Source organism: Peromyscus leucopus, chromosome 1 (genome assembly GCF_004664715.2).
Source record: "Peromyscus leucopus breed LL Stock chromosome 1, UCI_PerLeu_2.1, whole genome shotgun sequence".
NCBI lineage: Eukaryota > Metazoa > Chordata > Mammalia > Rodentia > Cricetidae > Peromyscus > Peromyscus leucopus.
The window spans coordinates 105026531-105049752 of record NC_051063.1 but is presented as its reverse complement, the minus strand read 5'-3'; the positions used below and the strand labels follow the sequence as shown (position 1 = coordinate 105049752).

The 23222-nt window shown below is 52.6% G+C and overlaps 1 protein-coding gene across 1 annotated transcript in view; it reads left to right on the top strand.

Annotated features, from left to right (window-relative positions):
* The window catches only part of Chrdl2 (chordin like 2), a 28774-nt gene extending 5761 nt beyond the window's left edge, over positions 1–23013 (top strand). The window contains exons 2-11 of the mRNA XM_028877432.2: positions 5276–5388; positions 9192–9285; positions 10542–10684; positions 13033–13126; positions 14846–14898; positions 15988–16147; positions 17081–17275; positions 17573–17746; positions 21940–22032; positions 22856–23013. Coding sequence (XP_028733265.1) covers positions 5276–5388; positions 9192–9285; positions 10542–10684; positions 13033–13126; positions 14846–14898; positions 15988–16147; positions 17081–17275; positions 17573–17746; positions 21940–22032; positions 22856–22935 — 1199 coding nt within the window. The 3' untranslated portion in view covers positions 22936–23013. The remainder of the gene's footprint in view (positions 1–5275; positions 5389–9191; positions 9286–10541; positions 10685–13032; positions 13127–14845; positions 14899–15987; positions 16148–17080; positions 17276–17572; positions 17747–21939; positions 22033–22855) is intronic.
* The last annotated feature ends 209 nt before the right edge of the window (positions 23014–23222 follow it).

Below are 23222 nucleotides of genomic sequence, written 5' to 3'. Positions count from 1 at the left end.
TTTGCAGGTGGCTCCAGATGCCTAGTGAGCCATTCCCTTCCTGATCCTTGTTAACATCTCCAAGATCCTGCTTGGTGTCTCTGCCACCACCCCTGTGTGTGTGTGTGTGTGTGTGTGTGTGTGTGTGTGTGTGTCTGTCTGTCTGTCTGTCTGTCTGTCTCTGTCTGTCTCTGTCTCTCTCTCTCATGACTGGCTGTAAGACTTGAGATGCAGAAGTTCCCCCAAATCAGTGAGTGTCAAGAAGCTCTCTCCTGTTACTAATGATAATGACGCTCACGGCCCATGGTGCCAAGTACCCTGCTGTCAGTGATATGTCATTTTCTGGCCCCTGCCCAGGTGCTACAACCACTGTGGTCACTTGCTGTCACTCTGCTCACTTTCCTGAGGCTACCGTGCTTGTCCCCTGCCTTGCAGGTGGCTCTGGACCACCCTGACATCACATGCGCTCAGACCTCCATCCCCTCCTTGGTTGCTCCTCTGCCCTCTGCATCATTTCCTGCCCAGTCTGCCCTATAGCCTGCCCTTGGAGCCTACAAACATGCTTCTTCAATCTGTGCCTTTGCCCATCAAGTACTGTCGCCTCCCTTCAGGTCCAGCTGTGGTACTATCTCACCAGGGTGACAGCCATAGCTCTTTCCTGGTCCCTTGTCCACTGGCCCTCCAATTAGCTTTCAACTCCCGTGGCCCACAGTGACACTTCTAAAATACAGGCTTGATCATACCACCTTGCAACTCAGTTAATGCTTTCCACAGCTGCCCTTTGCCCTCTTGATTCCGAGGCCTCATCATAAGCTCCCATCCCTCCTTCCCCAGCCAGCCTCTCACCTCTTAGTCCTGCCTTCCGATGTTCTGCCCAACCTCCTGAACCACTTTTAGCTCTGCCTCCCAGGCTGAGGTCCAGACAGGCACTGGTGACATTATGGGAGACAGGACTGGCTTTTGAGTGAAGATAGAAGAGTCCAGGAGCTTCGTAAATGAGGAAACTTTGGAGCTGTGATCTCTGGGGTATTATGATATTCATGGCTAGGAGGTGCTGGAGACTGCCCCGAGAACTCTGCAAACAGATACCGTGAGAAATAGACCGTTAAGGAAGTGTAGAGCCGGCACCCAGATCTGGTTTTTGTCAGTCTGGTCTTACGCACTACTTAAATGAACATACATTGTAATCTGTGTCTGACAGTAAGCATGGTGTGTACAGGATCTGACTTAATCCTAGAATAACCTCAAGACGTAGTATATTACAAGTCCCACTGAACAGATGTGGAATTGGACATGGGATACTTAAGTAGCTTAACTCAACTTGGGCTTCAAATAAAAGCTAAATCTATTATTTAAGCCCTGACCTCTGGGACCACAGAAGGGCCTAGAAATTAAGACATGCTTATTTCTAGATGGTAAGAGAGCTGGGCACAGGTGGGTGGAATAAGAAATGGTGATGGGTGAGAGGGGGCTGGGCTAGGGCCAGGAGAGGAGGCAGAAGCTATGGAGGACAAAGAGAGGGAGATGTGAAGAACACACTGCCTCCTTCTCATTGGCACTGGGGACTGACCCCAGTGGTTCCCAGAACTTCATCTTAATCCTCCTTGGAGGGCCTGAGAGCCTAGGGTGGATGCAGCCAGCCATCAGAACCTCAAAGAACTGTGGAACAGTCAAGCCATCTCATAACCACAGCATCAAACAAGCCCATTGGAAGCGTCGAGATGTAGTGAAACATGGGCTTTTACAAACACGCAACTCTCAAATCCTGAATCCCAGAAACTTGAAATCATGGATTCATAGACTATGCGGGAAACCTCTGGAGACGATAGCCTACCCCTGCGTAGCTTTCAAACAGGGAGACTGAGGCTGAGAGAAGGGAAGATGTTTCTGAGTGTCATCTTGTGAGTTTGCAGCCTCAGGAGTGAGCACTCCTGCCAACAGCCTTGTACAGGAGCTGGCACTGGTGCCAGGGTCACTGGAACCAGGATGGCTGTGCTTGGCAGTCTCCTTCCCTCCTGGTTTTCACATGGCCGTGGGCATGCACCTTAGAGGGCATGGTAGGGTGGAGTCTGCGGCCACCAAAGGCCTCTTGCCAGGCCCCCCACAGACTCAGCTTCTGCCAGGCATGTTGGTGGCAGGGAGGAGCCCTGACTGAGTGGCTCCTGTCCTCACACTCTGAGCAGGCCAGGAAGGGAAGGCATGCCAACTGGCTCAGGAGCCCAAGGCTTGAGGACTGCCCCAAGGAAGGTAGGACACGGTTTCTTCAGCAACTGACCGAGACCTAAGGTAGTCACGGTGTTGCAATCGCCCCTCCCTCGTGGGGGGAGGGGACTGAGAAAGAAAGACATTATTCACTCCTTGGAGAGTCAGGACTGGCTCTAGCCAGCACCCCAGCTGGGCCTGTGTTCCACCCTCTGCCAGGGGAGGCTGGGAGATAAACACAGCTCATTTGATACGGCAAGACCAGCCAGCCAGGAGTTGCTGGATCATGGGGGATCGGACCTGCTGTCTGGTGCCACCCTCCACAGTGGGCTGGTGGGAAACAGGGAGGGGAAAAGTTAAGCTGTGTGTTCCTAAGGTCCTCCGTGGCCCCCTGTGAGAAAGCTGAGTGGTGTGTTCCCAGGGTCCTCTGTGGCCCCCCCAGTGAGAAAGCTAAGCGAGTGTTACAACAATTAATTCTCACACAGTGTTTAGGAAATCATTAACTTTTTTTTCACACAGGGTCTCATGTATCCCAGGTTGGCCTCAAACTCATGGAGTTGAGGATGAGCCTGAACTTCTTATCTTCCTCCTCCACCTTCAGAGTGCTAGAGTTCCAGGCCTCTGCTACCATGTCTGGTTTCTATGATGCTGAGGGGGATCCAACCCAAGATTTTGTGCTTGCTGGGCAAGCACCGTACCAACTGAGCTATATTCCCAGCTCCCATTAACTAACGTATAAAACAGCACAGAACATACATGAAGGCGTCTTTCTCCGTGTTTCAACATAGAGGTACTTAGCTCTGGCTGGACCTCCCTATTTCTTCTGAAAAGAAGAGCTCAAGAGATGGAGTTTTCCTATAGGAAGGCCATTATCCATTTGGGGCGGAAGATCCCCAGATGGCTGTATGGGGGAGAGCTGGTGGAGACAGGGCCAGAGGCATAGGGAGCCCAGGGAGCCATGTTGAAATGGGAAGCCTGACCCTGGGCCAGCCAGGGAGTTAGGAGAAAGTGAGGGTGACAGTGATTGGTTAGAAATGGGAGGAGGGCGGAGGCTTTGGGGAGAGCAGGGGAGTAGGAGAGGCAGGTAACCTATCTCAACCACAAGCTAGTGTTTCAATCATTCTGAGAAACAACCCCCATACCTATTAGCAACGGATACACAGACAGCTAAAAGTCAGTGAAGGTGACTCAGGGAAGTCACGAAGATTATTTTTGTCTCTGTGTGTGTCGTGTTCATATTGTGTGTGCACGTATGTATGTATACAGATGTGTATGCCAGATGTGTAATGTCAGAGGTTGTGGTGATATTGTGTTCCCCAAATACTGTTCACCCTAATAAACTTATCTGGGGTCAGAGAACAGAAAAGCCACTAGATACAGAGGCTAGAAAATGGTGGCACACACACCTTTAATCCTATCACTTGGGAGGCAGAGATCCATCTGGATCTCTGTGAGTTTAAAGCCACACTGGAAACAGCCAGGCATGGTGACTCACACCTTTAATCCCAGGGAGTGATGGCAGAAAGCAGAAAGGTATATAAGGCGTGAGGACCAGGAACTAGAGCTGGTTAAACTTTAGGCTTTTAGCAACAGTTCGGCTGAGATTCATTCCGGATAAGGACTCAGAGGCTTCCAGTCTGAGGAAACAAGACCAGCTAAGGGACTGGCAAGGTGAGGTTAGCTGTGGCCTGTTATGTCTCTCTGATCTTCCAGTGTTCACCCCAATACCTGGCCCTGGGTTTGTTTTTTATTAGTAAGACTCTTTAAGATTCATGCTTCAAGAGGTTGACATTAGGTGTCTCTCTAGATTGCTCCCCATCTTATATATTGAGTCAGGGTCTGTCACATGAACTCAGTGCTTGCTGATTTGACTAGTCTAGCGAGGTTTCCTCTAGTTTAGCCGCCAGATTTCTCCAGAGATCTCCTGTCCTCTGTCTTCCCAGCACTAAAATTCCAGGTAGGCTAACCACACCTTTGGGACATTCTGCATGGGTGCTGAGGATCTAAACACAGAAGCTTCCTAGTGAGAACTTACTCAGGGTCCAAGAATCTGAGCTTGCTTTATCCAGCAGGGCTGCATAAGGGGATGATTTGATCACATGCATGGTTACCAGGTGTTGGGAAGGGTCTATACTTGGCTGTGCGGTGTGCTTTGATCTAGCAAGGGGGAGGTCTTTTGCCCTGCCCCTTGGCATTGTTATAAAAAGCCCTTTCGGCCAGGCGGTGGTGGCACACACCTTTAATCCCAGCACCGGGAGGCAGAGGCAGGTGGATCTCTGTGAGTTCGAGGCCAGCCTGGTCTACAAAGCGAGTTCCAGGAAAGGCACCAAAGCTACACAGAGAAACCCTGTCTCGGAAAACCAAAAAAAAAGCCCTTTCGAAGAGGCAGACGGGACTATTGGGTTTTGACCCAGGCCCTCCCGAAGCCATCCTGTGTTTGTCTTTCTCCTCTTCGCTATCCTCCTATCTGAAAGTTTCCTATCCCTCCCCCCTCCTCGTAGGAACCCTTTAAAAGGTGGGAGCTGGCCTCCCACAGTCCTCACATTTGGGGAGCAAGCTTTTGCCCATTAAGCCATCCCCTTGGCTCACAAAGTTTATTCTTAATGATACATGAAAGGTAGATGCCGTGTGTGTGTGTGTGTGTGTGTGTGTGTGTGTGTGTATGTGTGTGTGTGTGTGTAAGAGACAGACTGAGAGGAGAGGGACAGACAAATGGAACAAAGGAAAGGAAACCAGTGTGAGTGTGAGGCTGAGGAACAATTCACTGAAAGTCAGGAGACACAGACTTTTAGCCTGCTTGGTGTGCTAACTGTTGTGTGGCCTTAGCATCCAGTCTGTCCTTTCTGGACCTCATGTTATCCACTATGCATAAGAACTACCGTGTAGACCACAGTGTTGATCTGTAAAGCCTTTCATGGCTCGATCCCCTCACTGCCCTGTAAACAGCCAAGGCTCAGAGAGGGGCAGCAACAACACGCCCAACAGCAAGCGTGTGGTCCAGCTGAGATTCAAACTTGGACATTCTGGGAGCAGGGATGAGGCAGGGCTTCAGGTTGGAACCTCCCGAGACTAACATCCCTCATTGGCTTGCCAGGCCCAGGCAAAGTCTGCCTTTTCGGTGAGAAGATCTATACCCCCGGCCAGAGCTGGCACCCCTACCTGGAACCACAAGGCACGATATACTGTGTGCGATGTACCTGCACTGAGGTAGGTTCCTCTGGCGACCGGGCCACCTGTATCAGGTATGTCTAGGAGACCAGAGGATGGAAGAACAGCTGGACTGAAGGTCCAGACACCCAGAAATTACGGGCTTAGAATGATGTTGCCAGGCAGCCGTGGCTCAGCGCCTGGGTGGACTGAGGGTCTGGTCTCTGGGCTAGCTTGTGTTGTGTTGCCTTGCTCTCTCCACCCAGCCAAGCCTCTGTGACTTCTACTCCTTCCCTTCCAAGGAATTCCCTCTAGCCTTCCACTTAACCCCATTTCAGCATACACTCCTCCAACTCAGCCGGTCCAAATATTCGTTCTTCAAGGCTTTGCCCAAAGCAGTAAAGGACCTCTGCCTGGAGGTAGTAGATGCTGATGTCTCATTCTCCTAATTACTGTTCACCGTGATGAGCGTCTCCTAGGTGAGACCCCGAGAACAGGTCTCACATCTGGCCAAAGGCTGAACCAAATGGGGCAGAGACCAGGTCTTTTGCATTCATATCTTCTGCTACCCCAGCTGTAGCCGCAGGCCTTCCATTCCCACAACACAACACTTGAGAAGATAAACATAAGGAAGACAGGTTTATTCCATTTCACAGCTCCCGAGGTTCTTGTCCAAGGTCACTTGGTCTTATTGCTCACTTTGTGGCCAGGAAGCCAAACAAAGAGGACAAGGCCCAAGTCCCACAGTCTTCGAGTCTTCAAAGGCACACCCCCAGTGACCTCTGGCTGCCCACAAAATCTCGTCTCCTGAAGCTCCCAACAGCTTCACCCTGCGACCTTTAACATCGCACCTTCAGGGTCGTTCAACATCCAAACCATATCACCAACCTCCCAGGGCCTTGCACAATCAATTGGGTGGCCTAAAGGAAGCAGTGCCATGCAGAATTCTCCAGGAAGATGTGAGGATGGAAGAACAGGAAGAGCGGGGCCAGGGACACTCGGCCAGCAGGGCCCTGCTGGGATGTCTTGAACTCATTTCTGGGCGGTGCTGGGACTTCTGGCTCTCAGACCCTCAGCATCCTCTTATCCTCACAGTCCAGGAGAGGGAGGAGGCAGAAGCTCTGAGGGCATCCATGGTTAAGACAGAACCTCTAGAGGCAGAGAAGACCTGGGTGGAGAGCAAGCGACACTGGGTCACTCCTCCTGGGTCTTTCCCTCTCTCCCCACTGTCCCTCCATTTTAGCTCCAGGTAGAACTCAGACACAAACAGAGATGCAATCCCCCATGGCTCCAGCTGCCTCGTTTTTATTATCCTTCGCACATCTGAGGCCAATAAGCCATTTAAAAAGGAACTTCATGAAATATAGCCAGAAAACAGAAAGGAAACCATAACAGAAAATTCCAGACATGTCACGTGGCCCAGTTGACAAAGGCCAAGTTTTGTGATCCACTGGAGCTTATTCACGTCTCCTTCCCCGGAGTCCACACATGGAGTTTCTTTTCGTCAGCCCAAAGGACTGTTGCCCATATTTCCAAAGCACAGTCCGCCAAAATGCCTCCATTTCTCTCCACCATTGCCCCTCCTCCTCATCTAAGCTACCTTCATCTCTCATCTGGACCACTGCATGAGCCCACCAACAGGGTGCTCTGCTGTCCCTCTCAAAATCCATTCTCCATAAAGCAGCTAGAATGACCTTTCCTGAACCCAGAACTATGGTATCTCTTTGCTCTTAAAACCATCCAATCATTTTTTTTTGGGGGGGGGCAGGGTCTCATGTAGCCTAAGCTAACCTCAAATGTATCTGAGGTTAATCTTGAACTTCTGCCCTTCTGCCTCTACCTCAATAGTCATGGTGTGTGCCACTGTGCCTACTTTATGGGGTGCAAGGGATTGAACCCAGGGCTTCATGCATGCTAGGCAAGCACTCTACTAGCCCAGTCCTCTAGTGGTTCTGCATGATCAACACCCTTCTTATCTTCCACCTCCACACCCACACTCCCTGCTGCAGCCACATCAGCCTGATATCTGAACTCCCAACATTTGGGATATTCTCACTCTTCCCTCCAAATAATCTTCCTCTAATCTCATGAATGGCAGCAGCTTTTCCCTTCATTGTTCACAATGTACCTGTCACTTCCTTAGGAGGGCTTCTCTTACAGTTTCCAAATGTGTCTTCTAATCACATCCCCTGGTTTGGTCATGGCCATAAACATAACACCTCAAATTAGCTTGTCCCTGCTTCTTAATGCCCTATGGTCCCTCTCCAGCCACTAGGACACAGGCTTCTGAGAACAGAAAGATTGTCACTTCTCCTGATTGTGTGCCTGTGCTCAGTACAAGTACCCAAAGTGTCTCAGCATCCCAGGCAGGCATGGGTCCTGGCGATGGTGATTAGCTGCTGTGTGTTCTCAGTCAGCCTCTAGAACATTCTTTGCTCCCAGTATGGATGCTAGTGCCTCTCAGGCCATGGTTGAGAAGAGGACATGAGGTCATCTGTATTTACACAGCCACTATAAAAACAGTGTATCTGACCTTACAGTGAAGTTGCCACTGGCCACAAAGAGCCCTGCCACACGCCCGTTCTTTGCCCTTTCACCCCCAAGCTGTCCCCACCCGATCCACCGCTGCCTGCTGTTCATCACCTCAGCAAGTGCAAGACTCTAGCTCTTGAGACCACATGTCCCTCAAATTCCACCTAGCTTCTCACCCGAAGGCCTCAGTTTACCTGCTTAAGATTGATTAGGCTCCACAGGTGAGGGATCTCTAGGGGATCACTGTTGACGCTCAAACCATTTCTGATCAGTCCTTGGCGTTCTCTCTGGCCATCTTGGGAAGCAGGGACTCCAGAGGGACTCAGGCAGTCTAGGGTTTTTCTTGGTGCAAGAAGCTGTTTCCGGGCGAAGCGCTGTCCACAGCTCTCTGCTGGGCAGAGGATGATAAAGGGGAACTACATCCTGGAGAGCTGGAGCCAACTTGATTAACTTTAGGGTTTAATCAATGCTGCTCCATTCATAGAGAACCTCCCTGTCTGTCCCCTGACTCTCTCTCCTCACATCACCCACTCACACTTTTAGATTTCTGCAGTCGCCTGCTTGGAGTCAGGCTCCATGCCAACCGTACTTTGGAGTTCATGGTTGAGTAGGGGACTGCAGTGAGTCTGGTACAGGGCCAAGAGCAAGGTGCGGGGAGGCTGAGGAAGGGCTGGGAGAAGGCCTGGTGCTCTGGGAAACCTCTGTAAGGTGCTGTGGCCTCTGTTCATCTCTCACTACATGTGTTTGTCTGGTCCTCTTTTACCTGCTGAACTCGATCATATGAAGAACTTCAGGTCTCTTCTCCGGTGCCAACCCCAGAGGCTCTGTCCAGGGCTCCACAGACCTCTTGGAGACTTGGAGAGTAGGATGATAAAGACCCAAGTCTTTTCCACACCAGATTTTTAGTCCTGGCCTGGCCGCTGTCCTCTGTGTTACAGCCCTCCTTTGAAAACAAAACTCAGAGTCAGTAGTGTAAGAAAAAAGCCATAGAGTTGAAAATAGCCTGGGCAGAGCACCAAGATCAATGCCCAGACAGCTCAAGGCTTTTACTTCTATTTCTCGTACCCACAAAGGGGCCATGAGAGCTGAGCAAACCCATGACAGGTCTGTCTTCCTCCCATGGGTGAAGGCTGCAGATGAGTAGGCTCAGTGAGAGCCGCCTAGTGGGCAGGGTCGGGACAGGGCTCTCTTGAGTTTGGGTCGGGTCCTATTATACAGGGGCTTAAGACAGAGCGTGGTTCTGCAGTTGGGGTGGGAGCTTGGGGAGAGGACCCCTGCAGATGGGAGGCAGTGGTTCTTTGGAACGAGGCCTGACCACGCGTCTCTTGCAGAGCGGCCACGTGAAGTGTTACCGCCTCCGATGTCCGCCCCTCCCCTGCTCGCAGCCTGTGATGGAGCCACAGCAGTGCTGCCCCAGGTGTGTGGGTAAGTGGCTTTCCTCCCCTGTCGCTGCTGCGAGCCCCTGGTTGAAAGAAGCCTCCAGAAGGAAAAGAGCGGCCCGGTCCATCAGATGTGTGGGGACTGACAGGTGCTCAGTGGACGCATTCTGAGCCCCCATGTAGGCGAGGGTAGCAGCAGGCCTCTGGCTCCAGAACTGATACACACTGCAGGAGAAGCAGGCAGCGGAAGTAGAAACTGGGTGGGCAAGATAGCTCAGCAGGTAGGGGGACCTGAGCTCCCCAAATGAAAACCTGAGAACAATCCCGGGGACTCACATGATAGGAGGAGAAACCCGACTCGGAAGATTATCGTCTGACCGCCACCACAGGCCACAGCTTGCACCCCTTCCCCCTCCCCCCCGAATGAAGAAATGTAACAAAAGTGTAAAGTTAAGGAAAGAAAGAGTAGAAACCAGCTGAAGGAGGTGAGAATAGCCTGGCACGCTGACTTCACATTTGAGCTCCGGTCCCTCTGGCTGTGCGGAAGGAAGGGGAAAGTGAGGGCGAATGACCCGGGGCTGGCTGGCCCCTGGATGCGTGCATGGTGTCTTTGCTGTGGCACGGTTCTCTACCCTTCGATTGTGAACCTCTCGGTGGCAGGGACGAGCCTTGCTCGTCTGTTCCTGGTGCCTGGCCTGGTGCCTGGGGCAGAGAAGGGTCTTAGTGACGGTGTTGTGAAGAAATGAGAGGGGAGTCCCAGGATGGGAGACCATCCCCTCCACCCAGCAGGATGAGGAGTAGGAGTTGGCCTTGGTGGCCGGTGAATGTTAGGAGTTTACACCGAGTACCAGGATGGTAGAGAACATCACACCTGACTCCATCACAGGAACTCCACGAGGGCGGGCATTCAGTGTTCCCCAACTCTGTCTCTTGGTGCCCAGAAACAAGCCCAGAGTGCTCCATGAACACTCGTGGGCCTCAGCCACTGAGGGGGTGGCTGGGCCGCGGTGGAGAGAGGCATGTGGTCAGGTGTATCAGTGAGACCTCTTGGCTAGCTGATACGGGAAATGTCTGGGAAGCCAAAGCCAGACTATAGTCTAAATGCCAAGTGGAGAAAGGGGGAGAGAGAGGAGGAGAGAGAGAGAGAGAGAGAGAGAGAGAGAGAGAGAGAGAGAGAGAGAGAGAGAGAGAGAGAGAGAGAGAGAGAGAAATCTTCAGAAAAGTGGAGTGGCCTTTCTAATTCTGGCAAAAATGTTAAATCCATGGAAATTTCATTGCCGCCTTCTGCTCTCCCACCCGCAGATCCTCATGCCCCCTCTGGGCTTCGGGCTCCCTTAAAATCCTGCCAGCTCAATGAGACCACATACCAACATGGAGAGGTCTTCAGTGCGCAGGAGCTGATGCCCACCCGCCTGTCCAACCAGTGTGTCCTCTGTACCTGTATTGTAAGACCTTCTACAGTCTCGGGGGCCCAAGCCAGTGTCTCTCCTACAAAGAGGGATGGGGTGGGCCATGACGTGAGAATAAGAGAGGTTGGAGGGAGGGCAACACCCGGGGTCCACAACGTCCTGCCCCTAGCTTGGTGAGGTGACCTTTCTCCAGGTTTTCACACATGATCCCCAGATAATGAGGGTAGCTCGTGTCTACTTTTCCCAGTGGACACTGTACCTCTTTGAGGGGAGGGGAGGCATGCATGTTGTTTCTGTGTCTTCTCTTGCTCCATGTCCAGGGCCTGACATGCAAGAGGATGCCAGGTGGCTGCTGCAGAATGAATGAATGAATGAATGAATGAATGAATGAATGAATTCCATTCAACAGTCTTGGGACACAGATGGGGTTCAGACTCTCTCTGCCTGTGGTCAGAATAAGGCCTAGGGACAGCAGGGTTGACAGCCTGTAATTGGGGGACAGAGCAACGCCAAGCATGGCCTGACTTAGGAAGCTGTCTTCTTGCTTGGAGACTCTTGCGGCTCTCTTCCTGTCACAGGTGCTGTGAGTCTCAGCGTCCCTTTCTTCTCTTTGCTCCCTGTCACCAGGCCTCTCCGGCCGCAGTCCCTGACTCCTGGAGGGAGTCTGCTGAGGTACTCTTTAGCTTCTTGCTAGATGAGGTGTCAGTGAGCAATGCATGAACTCCAGCTTGGCCCTGGCCTTGTATGACTTTTCCTGAAGAGATTTGAACTGACATCGGTTCCCCACAGATGGGGTACCAACGATATTGCAAAGAAACGATTCTATGTGGTACCCGGGGGACAGACATAGTGGGTTACTTACGGGAGTGTGGCTTGCTCACAGACACGGCATCACTAAAAATCCCACCCCAACATGGGTGACAACTCATGTCATAGTCCTCGGAGTTCCCAACCCAATGTGCTGGCAGCTCCACCCAAGAGTCCTTCTCCCCCGATACTGTTTGCTGCTCATCTAATCTTGGAGAGGGGCCTTGGGAACCCTAGAACGTTCTGAGTGTCCTGAGCTTTGTAAGTTTCTTTGGCTTCCAGAGTCCCATGAGCCAGTCTCCATCTTCCCTGTAAGAGGAACTGTTTCAGTTTGGAGGAAAACTTGGTTCCTGGGGTGGCCTCAGCACGCCACCTCTCTCTAGCCTGCTTCCCCATTTTCTTCAGTGTCCGTCAGTTCAGGCTGTGGATCTTAAAGTGTCCATGGGGCAGATGGGACAGCCAGCCGGCCTCTGGAAATGACGACCTGTCAGGCCAGCGGGTCACTGCCCCGCTGAGACCCTGCCCCTTGTCATAGACCAGGACATTGCACCACGTGATTCACGGAGCTGTCCTTAGTCAGTGGCCCTAGGGGAAGGATCTCATCCTGCTCAGATAAGCGATGGGAGCTCCAGCCGTTGTTAGCTTGCTTGTGGCTACACAGCCAAATTCCAGACCCAGACCTCCCTGACTCCCAAGGTCCGTGTTCTTTTCCCAGTAGGATGCTGCTTCCCATAAAGGGAGAGGCCTGTGTTAGGACAAGGCTGTGGGGAGACGCAAAAATGGTGGTGGTGGATGAGGATACTCTAGTGGTCCTTTGTCCAGCCTCTCTGGAGGCGTGGCTCTCCCCTCTTTCCCTCATCCCTGTCCATGGCTCTGGCTTGAGTTCTGATCTCCCTTCTGGAGCAAGATCCTTACCTCTCAGACTACAGGAACATGGGGCCTTACAGCCGCTTTTCACAGTCACCCTCGCAGCTGATCTTCACACCCCGAGTGGGTGCTCTCTCTGTCTTTCATAGAAGGTGAAACTCTCCAAAGGTGCCCAGGCTCCTCCCTCCCTGAGAGTCCCGCATCCTGCAGACTCGCCTTTCAGAGTGGGCCTTGACGAAGTTCGAGGCCAATGGTTTTCTTTAAGACTGATAGAAGCCTAGGGCTCACCCCTGCGGTGCTCTCCCATGCTGGATACCTGATGCAGGCCGGGGAGAAAGATGCTGATGTCAGAAGGAAAAACCCGAAGCCTGTCTCTGGTCCATTCTACCCTGACTTTCTCTATGGCTGGATGGCACAGGTCCCTGCTCCTCCCCAGGACTCCCCTCATCCCAAAGCCCATCTCACAGGTGGCTGTGAAACCTGAGGGAATATTGGAGACGAAGTTCTTTTAAGGACCTGGAGAGGGACTAGGGGGTCCAAGGGAAACTCCTAGCTGACTTTCCCTGCTCAGGAACCACACACCACTCCCTTCATCCTCTCCCTCAGGGGTAACCTCAAGGCTATTTGCTCCCAGGGAAAGAGGCTCTCCTGGGCCCCAAGGCTGTTCTTCAACAGAGCTCATTTCCAATCTGGTGTGTTCTGTCCTTCAGGAGGGCCACACTTACTGCGGTCTCATGACCTGCCCCGAACCCGGCTGCCCCACCCCACTTCCTCTGCCTGACTCTTGCTGTCAGACCTTGAAAGGTGAGTGTCACGGTGAACTTTGTAGCTTGACACAGCCTAGAGTCATTTGAGAGGAAAGCCTTAACTGAGGAACTTCCTGGATCAGACTGGCTAGTGGGGGTATCTGTGGGGAATTGTCTTGATTGTTAATTGATGCAGGAGGCCCAGCCCACTACGGGTAACACTATTCCCTAGGCAGGTAGTCCCTCCCTGGATGGCTAAGCCAAGCAAGCCAGCAAGCAGTATTCTTCTATGGTTTCTGATTCAATTTCCCACTTGAGTTCCTATATTGATTTCCCTCTCCGATGGACTGTAACTTGTAAGTGGAAATAAAGCTCTGATGTAAGGGGGCTAAGCATAGGCTGAGTCCTCGTCTCTCTAGTCCCTTTCTTCCCCTAAATTGTTTTTGGTGAGGGTGTTTTGTCACAGCAATAGAATGTAACTAGTACTGGGAGTCTTCCTGAAGTCTGCCAGGGTCCTCCAGCACCCCTTTTATGAACCGGCAGGAAGAGCCCAGGGGCAGCCAGCATGTAGTAGACACTTCCTTACTCCAGGGCGGTGATGGCTTGGCATGGATGTCCCAGAAAGCAGGATCCATGGGTAATCCTGTGTGAAGTTGATCCCCCACCTTATCAACTCCCATTGGCCAGAGCTCACATCCATAGCCCTCATTAATGCCCCTCACTTCTTGCAGTGTGGGTGATGGGCAGCCCTGGGAGCAGTAGGCAGTGGGGGGAGGAGCTTGGCAATGGGCATGGATAGGAGGCTCTGCCAGGGTGACACTGAGGGCACCTCGCCTCTGGGAGCAGAAGCGGTAGTGACTGTAGTGACTGGGTCCTGTCCCCACAAGGCCAAAAGGAACAAAGTGACACCTGGGAGGGGCTAAGCATAGGCTGAGTCCTCGTCTCTCTAGTCTGGCGCAGGATTGGACTCCTGGGGTAGATTCTCTGGGTAAACTGAGGCTGGCGTGTGTGCTCTTGAAGAGCAGACTTGGCTTGAGCAGAGGTATACCAGTTGGACTGTCCATGTGGACTGGGGAAGCCGAGGAGAGCTTCTCGGGGAGCCTCGGGTGTTGGGGTTGGGAAGGTGTACTTCTGTGTAGTCCTCCTTCCTCCTCTGGATGTCAGCTGGGAGGCGAACAGGGAGGCCGGCCGCAGGGGATCTAACCGGCAGCATAATTCTGCTCCCGGGCTCTCTGAAGCAGGAACATTCCAGACAAGCCACATGGCATAGTGAAGCAAGGGCTTGGGAAAGAGAATGGAGCCGAGCTTCAGGAAGCTACAGGGCTCTCTCTGTGTGCTGGTTCCCTAAGGACAGCCGCCAGAAGAGGCCTCGAGGCCCCTGGAGGCAGAGGGACTGGAGAGTAGAGCCCTGGGTGTGTGTAATGAAAACCCTTGTTGTAAGCATGGGATTCTGGGATCGTGGAACATCCACGAAGGGATGACCAGTATCCCAGAGGGGGGACTTTTAAGTAGGCTAAATAAGATGCTCTGATGTAACTGAGCAGTTCAGTCCCTGGAGGGACCAGAAGGTCAGTGTTGAGGAACTGAAGAACTGTCCTGGTGGTGGAGATTTCTGATAACTCAATATAGACAGATGATCTGTACAGAGACGTTTAGACCCCTCCTAGGTAACTTGTCGGCTGGGTCTACAGATGTGGTGTTAGGCTTTTGGAAGGAGCAGAACTGTAGGCAGGGGCCATGGCCACAAGGCTGACCCTGCTTCCTTTTGAGTTTTCAGACAGGACAAGTGAGAGTTCCACTGAAGCCTTGGCACAGTTACAGCCTGGAGAGGTGAGTGTACACACGGCTCTGCAGCTTGGTGGAGAGTGAGGCTGCTGTCCAAGACCAGAAATCTGCACGGCTCTCCAGCACTCGCTTTTCTTAAACACTACACTGTCTATTCCCGATCCCAATTCCCCTGCCCACCCTAAGTCCGAGGCCTGAGAACTTGACTCTGGATCAGCTGTATTGGCACCTCCAGGGTCCACCCTCTCTCCCTACCTGTCATCAGGGTCTCCATTATGGTTGATGGGTCATAAGGGAACAGGTTGCCACACAGGGCAGGGTAGGCCCCAGACTCCTTCATTTCCCTCTGGGGAATCCCTCTGACACAGCCCGTGTGTGTGTGTGTATGATCAGTCCAAGCCCCCGGGGAATGACCTCCCCTTCACTGTCTCAGTCCTCAGGTCCGGTCTGGAGGGGCAGAGGGGTGGGAGTAGACCCCGACAGTGAGGATCTTGGATTCCAGTGATCGTGTGTCTCTGGGTGGACACTGTTTTGTTTTGTTTTATTTTATTTCAAGACAGGGTTTCTCTGTGTAGTTTTGGTGCCTGTCCTGGATCTCGCTCTGTAGACCAGGCTGGCTTCGAACTCAACACCGCCGCCTGGCTCCTGTTTTTTGCTTTCCTGCACCGTGGGATTCTGGAACCTTCTAGGATACCAGAAGCCCATTCTGTTGTCTTGTCACCTGACTTTTCCTAAGCAACGAGTTTTCTCTGTTCCCGATCCCATATTGCTCTGCCTACCCACGGCAGCCCCAAGGTCTGAGGAGGACTTGGTAGAGGTTGGCTTGCCAGATCCTTCTCAGGGTTTTCGTTGATCAGTCTGAGAATGGCCAAGCCCTCACTCAGATGATTCTGTGTGAAACCCATGCGAAGTCTGTGTGCGCTCTCTCTCTCTCTCTCTCTCTCTCTCTCTCTCTCTCTCTCTCTCCTCCTCCTCCTCTCTCCCTCTCTCCCTCCTCCCTCCCTCTCCCTCTCCCCCCACCCCCTGTAAAAGTCCCCTGATCTCACTAGTAGACCTTTCAATGCAGCCTGGTTTGTGGCCCCAGCTGTGGCCTGTCCCACTCAGACAGCTCTGCATCCTGTCTGCTCTTTGCAGAGACAGGATCCACACTCGGAGGAGGGAAAGAGGAGAGGCCCCAGCCCCCCAGCCCCCACCAGCCTCAGCTCCCCTCTGGGCTTCATCCCTCGCTACTTCCGGCCAATGGGGACAGGCAGCACTACTATCAAGATTATCCTGAAGGAGAAACACATGAAGGGTGAGGACAGGACCCCCTCCCATCTGCTGATGGGGTAGGGACCCCTACTTCCTGCACCCCCCACTCTGGTTCTCCCATCTCCATCTGACCATGAGCTTAAACTCGAAAACAAACAAAACTGGGTATACCCTTGAAGATCATGGACCCCAACTCCCATTTGACAGATGAGGACACTGAGGTACATAAGTACTGAGTCAGGGAAAGAACCAGTTGTTTTGTGGGGGTGGGTGTTTCACTATGTAGCTTAGACTGGCCTTGAACTTCAGATGCTACTGTTTCAGCCTCCTAAGTAATAATATTTTATTGAGCATCTATTATGTCTTTATTGAAAAGTGGAGCAGGGCGGGGGACAGAACAGAGTCTGACCCAGTCTCTGCCCCAATGGGCTCCTAGACTAGTTGGGGAGATATGTGAATAAATCTCCATGAGGCAGGGCTGAGGATAAGACCGTCAAAGAAGGAGGGGCAGAGCTGTTCTGGAGGGTGACAGTGGGGACAGGAAAGGAGCAATGGCTGAACAAGGAGAGGACGGGGTTCACAGCAGGGCTCAGACTGGTAGGGAGGGAAGAGCCATGGGCTACAGAGTCCCAATCCTGGACCTTTGAGGAGACACCAAGGCAGGGAGCGGGGGTGGACCTGCTAGAGTTCACACTGCCAGGTATTAACAGCTGTCCTTGGCGCCTGCCCCTCCTGCCAGGCCAGCCCTCTCCTTGCTCCATCAGATGAACCTCTGAGGCCCAGGGAGGGCTTCCATCTTCAGCAAACCCTGGGTATTGGAGGGATGTCAGAGTTGGTGCCGGTTTTATTCCCTGGCTTGCATTTTGCAGACAGTGTAGCTGGTGCTCACTAGGCACACTCTACGTTCTGGACTAGAAACTCTAGGCAGACCTGAGGCATGACCTTCCCTCCCTCTTCCCTGCTCCCCATGTTCCAGCTTGCACCCACAATGGGAAGACATACTCCCATGGGGAAGTGTGGCACCCTACTGTCCTCTCCTTCGGTCCCATGCCCTGCATCCTGTGCACGTGTGTGGACGGCGACCAGGACTGCCATCGCGTCACCTGCCCCACCCAATACCCCTGCAGTCAACCCAAGAAAGTGGCTGGGAAGTGCTGCAAGATCTGCCCAGGTAGGAGGCATGCTACAGGCCCGGAAGGCACTGGCCATACTGGGAGCCTCTGGGACTGGGAGTGCTCACACTTAGCCATGGGATGTGGGATTTACAGGTATCCAGGCTGCTAGAAGCACAGGCACAGAAAATACCAGACGATGTGGAACCTTCTAGCATGACAGTCGTAGCCTCAGAGGCTCTCAACATGGACGTTTTGCATCCTAGGAAGTCATAAAGTATTAGAACACTAGACATTTTGAGACAAGCCCATGTTCATTGAACGCATCACAAACTTTTTTTCTCTCTCTCTTTTAGAGGATGAGGCAGATGCCGACCACACTGAGGTCATTTCCACCAAGTGTCCCAAGGTCCCAGGCCAGGTCTCCGTGTACACATTGGTATCTCCAAGCCCAGATGGCCTGCATCGCTTTGTCCTGGAGCATGAAGCCTCTGACCAGGTAGAGATCTACATCTGGAAGCTCGTGAAAGGTGAGTGGCCAGCTCCTGCTCCCGGCTCATATTCCTCTGGTACCTTCCTGCCCTCAGAATCCAGGGGGTCTTAAGGAGGTCTTACTGATCAGATGCTTCAGCATCCTTCCAGGAGTAAGAACCCCTGATTCCATCCCCATTCCCATTCCTCTGTGATTTCTGATAGCTCTGATAAGCTCGCCAAGGCCTCTGAATGCTCCCTCTCCTGGTCATGGAGGGTTACTGCACCCTTTGAGGAGCCGACCTTAAAATCATAGACTCTCAGGGTGAGATTGAAGCATTAAGCCATGCTCCAAAGCCTGGAGAAAAGAAGATTCAAGGGGTAGGGACTGCTGGCTCCTGACTCTGGTGGGCTGCCCTGACAGAGGAAACAGCTTTATTCTGAGTGATTGCAGAGGTCAGACCATAAGCGGAGGGTATGCCCCCAGGCAGACCTGGGTTCAAATCTCACCTCTGCTACTTCAAATCCTGCCTCTTCTCATTCTTAGCTGTGTGACCTCAAACAATCACCTAGCCTCTCTGGACCTCAGTGTTCTCTTCTGTGAACCGGGGAAAGGTGCTTTGGGATAATCTCTGACCTATGGACTGTGGCAAAAATATCTGTCTCCTCCTACCACACCGGCTGGTTAGAATGGCAGAGAGGTGGGCTTCTGTTTAGTGAGAGGAGACCCTTGCTCATCCTTGGAGCCTTCCTATGGTGAGAAGAAGGTGCAGAGCTCACAGCAGGCGAGGAAGAAGCAGGAGCTCTTACCATTGTTCTGGACCTTTAGCTCATGCTGTTTCCCTGGGCTGGTGCTGGCTATAGCTCTCAGACCACCCACACTAGTACACCCCAGCAGGTGCCGGGACAGCAGAAAGCATGTGAGCACCCCGCCCTCCCGTCCTTGGGAACAGATGGCTTGATGACATAGGCAACAGGTGCTTATGGGGAGCTGATCTGGCCAGGGAAGGTTTCCTAGAGGGTGGACCTTTGCAACTGAGGGAAGCAAAGGGCCCTGGATATGCCACCGCGGCTTTGCAGGCAGGGGCAGGGGGCAGCAGCCCTGTGCTCTGTGAGCTGTATGCAGCAGACACTGTGTGCCAAGTGCCCCATTTAATCCTCACAAGAAACTTCACGGTATGTACTCAGGCCCCATTTTATAGATAAGAAAACTAAGTCTGAGAGGCTGGAGGGTAGCTTGGTCTCTGGAATGCTCGCTCGCCTTGTACACAGGAAGCCCCGAGTTCAATCCCCAGCACAGTATAAACCAGACGCGGTGGCAGACACCTGTAATCCCAGAAGTGAAATCAGACTTTCAAGGCCATTTTCAGACACATGGAGGATTTGAGAACAGCTTGGGCTATGTTGACCCTGTCCAAGGAAGGAAGGAAGGAAGGGCAGACTCAGTCTGGAAGATGACATGGTTTGCCCAAAGGCTGAGGGATGTGCCTGAGAAAGACCAAGAAGGGCCAGAGAGAGGGGACTTGTTTCCCATCTCATCATCACCAGACTCAGCATAAAAGAAATGAGGGGGACTCTTCAGCTCTACCATGCCAGGCCCTACTGCCCCGCCCCGGGGAGTGCTCCCCATCTCCTGGCCCTTAGGTCACCCGAATGTCCACGATTCCCTCCCTGTTCCAGACTGTCACTCCCAGGGTTCATTATGAGGACGGGCGCTTGCCGTTTCCTCCCTCAGAGGGGTGGAAACAAGCGACCCCCTGGGCCGGCACTAGCGAGGCCATTCCATCTGGGACCAGCCCAGGGCATTCGTTTCTGAGCATAATGGGCTCAGGGTTAAGAGCCTGTGAGGTTCTGGAGTTTCCTGGTAGGGCAGACTTCAGGAGCCTCAAAGAATTTCCCTTCTGATGGTCCCTGGCCCACCTCCTGCAGGTGCCTCCATCTCAGCCCAGAACAACTTGGTCCAGTAGATGTCTGGCTTCACTGTGAGCTGGACTGGCCTATTGCCTGGAACTCATTCACCAGTGCCAGCTCTGCCTAGGGGGCCATGGGCTCAGCTGTGCTCAGACTTGACACACGGCCTTTCCAAAGGGCAGGAGGCACATTCAAGACCCCCAGGACCCGAAGCATCTTCCTCTCCATCACGCCCTGTAGAGCATGGTAGAGGGATTTCACACACCTGTCACCCCTTCTCCCATTTTTTTTTCTGTGTCCTGGGGAGCATGCTGTGGTAGGCCTGTGCAGGAGGGCCCATCCTCATCTCAGAAGTTATTTCTTGCCACCCGGACATAGTCCCTGGGCCTTTGGAGCTATTGGCTGGCTCTCGGCATCTAAGCTGGAGCTCCAAGGGTAGTGCTGGCTAGTTCCCAGTTCCTGAAACTCAGACTCCATATCTGCGTTTTCTATTCCCCTTCATGGGGCCCCCTGTGACCCCTGGGTACAGGTCTGGTTCTTGGTATCTCCCAAGGCGGTGCTGGCCTAGCTGAGGCCTTGCTGGCTGCATTTGTTCTCTCTGGTCACCTCACAGCCCATGTGCTTAGGACCTCATGCCATGTATGGTGCCAGGGGTAGCTGCCCACAAAGTGAAAATATCAGAGGATTTCATTAATACCTTATTCCTCCAGAGGCCTCACTAAACTAGGTACATATATATTTATCTACCCATCTATTTATCATCCACACACACCCATCTGTTCAGCTATCCAGAAAGACATCCCTATACCTATCTGTCCATCCACCCTTATACACATCTTTCTGTCTGCCTACCCATCTATCTATCCATCTATTCATTCATCAACATACCCATTCATCTACCTCACATCATTCATCCATTCATCCATCCATCTATCCAGCTATCCATCCATCCATTCACTCATTCATACACATATGCATGCATCCATCCACCCATCTATTCACCTACCCCTCACCCATCTATCCATCTATCCATCCATCCACCCATCAATCCATCCACCCATTCATTCATACATACACATATATGCATGCATGCATCCATCCATCCATCCTATCCAGGGAATCATATATCCTACATGTTTCATGCTCAGAACCCAAAGAGTTAATGAAGTTCTCAAGAGTTCCAAGTCTGGGAGAGAAGGAGGGAATAGGCACAATGACAGCACCATAGTGTGGGTAGGTTGGTCTAGGAAGATCCCTAAATCGGTAAAGTGCCTCCTTCAAAAGCTTGAGAACCTGAGTTCAGTCCCCAGAGGGCATGTAAGGATGCTGGGTGTCAGCACACACTTGTAATCACAGCACTCGGGAAGTGGAAACGGGAAAATTCCAGCCACACTAGCCTACCTGGTGAGCTCCAGGCCCATGAAAGGCCCAGTCTCAAAGGAAGAAGGCAACATTACTGAGGATGGTAGTCAAGGTTGTCTGTCCTCTGTCTTCTACATTCATGTACACATATGTGCGCACACACACACACCCCACACACATTTAAAAAGAAATGGGTAAAATGATCAACAGAACCTAAGTGGGAAAGGCCCTGCAGAGAGGAGGCTGTAACCCCTGCAGGGTGGATCAGGGAAGCCTTCCCGCTAAGATTTGGTGGGTGGGTGGCTCACTTGCTGTGCACAGGCGGTGTAGACAGCACCAGCAGAAGGCTGGCATCTGTAAAGGCTTGGTTTGCTCCTAGGACCTCAGGGATTAGCAGGGCTGGGCCATACTCCGGGACATGCTAGCTCCGTGTTCTCTGGTGTCTGAGGACACAGCTAGGGGTTTTTATCATATAATGCCGTACGCTAGAGAAAAAGCTTGACTGCTCTATGTGCTCAGTCCTTTCTTCTTTACTGTCTCTTTTGTCCCTCCCTCCTCCCCTCCCTCCTCCCCTCCCTCCTCCCCCCCTCCTCCCCTCCCTCCTCCCCTCCCTCCTCCCCTCCCTCCTCCCCTCCCTCCTCCCCTCCTCCTCCCTCCCTCCTCCCCTCCCTGGTGTGTGGATGGTGACAGGAGCAGCCACCGAGAAAAGAGGCTAAAGGACACGTTTTCTTTACTGTGGAGGGGACAGGTGGTCAGAGAAGCCAGCCTATTCCAAAGGGTTGCCATTAGGTTGGGGATTAAGAGGGGCCAGGGCCCTAGTGTGGTGACTGAGGAGGGGCAGCGGGGCGAGAGAACCCTGCAGGTTTCTTCCACGTGACTTGGTGTCTAGTCAGATTGGAGGCAGGGAGGGAGGTGGCGGGGTGAGTTGTGAGTTGTCACCCCATCCGACCCTCCTAGCTCATGCCTTGTCTGCCCATAGGAATCTTCCACTTGGTTCAAATCAAGAGAGTCAGGAAGCAAGATTTCCAGAAAGAGGCCCAGAACTTCCGGCTGCTCACCGGCACCCATGAAGGTGGGATCTTGGGCTAGGAATAGGGCCAGGGAGGGGAGCAGAGACAAAGCAGGACCTCTTGGGGAGTTCCCAGGCTGCTGCTGTCAGAAGGAAGGGTTGGGGGGGCTGTCAGCCACAGACGTCAGTTCCCAGCACAGGAATCCAGTGGGTGTCTGGGCCAGAGATTTCTCAATCCCTAAGTGAGAGAGAGAAGGTGAGCTTAAGCAGCTGGCCTTGTCGGCTCAGTAGGGTCAGGTCGGAGCCCCCTGGTACTTTCCATCCCTCTAGACCAGTGGGTCCCAACCTGTGGGTCACTACCCCCTTGGGGGGCATATATCAGGTATTTACATTACAATTCAAAACAGTAGCAAAATTACAGTTATGAAATAGCAACCAATTTTATGGTTGTGGTTTGCCAGAACACGTGGAACTGTATTAAAGGGTCGCAGCATTAGGAAGGCTGAGAACCGATCACTTCTCTAGACCGCCCATTCCCAATGAGACCTTCCTGACCACTTTCCTTGACACTCTAATTTGCTCTGCATTACTCTATGAAGAGGGACCTGGATGGGGTTTTTGGGGGTGGCAGGTCAGGTGGCAGATGAAATGTTACCCGCAGGAATGGAGTTAGGAAACGCAGCCCTTAAATGCAGAGTGTCTGAAGGCTGAGTCATACAACTGTATGCTGGGGACCTCAGCTTTCCACCAGTGGGTCCCAAAGCCTAGCCCACACAGTCTTCCTGCCCCAAGCATTAAAATCGCAGTCACCGCCACTGTTGAACACGTGCTTGTGAGCGTGCATGGCCATACACACCCTCTGTCTCTTCTTCCGCTCTTCATGCAGGTTACTGGACCATCTTCCTAGCCCAGACTCCAGAGCTGAGAGTCACAGCCAGCCCAGACAAAGTGACCAAGACATTATAACAAGGACCTAAACAATTGAAGATATGAGCTTTATTGTTTTTGTTATTATATATTAATAAAGAAGTTGCATTCTCCCCCCCCCTCATCCTTGCCTGTTGACTTCACATCCCATTTCCAGGGACCCTTTTGGGAAGATAGATGCCTCATCTTAAATTCATGTGGGTGGAACCCTATCCAGAACCGTGGTCCTCACAGCAGCTTTTCATCAGAGCCATGGACAGGTCTGGCAGCCTCCTTGCCCAGGCCTTTGTCTCCCAGCACCCTTACCCCTAAGCGCCCCCAACAGG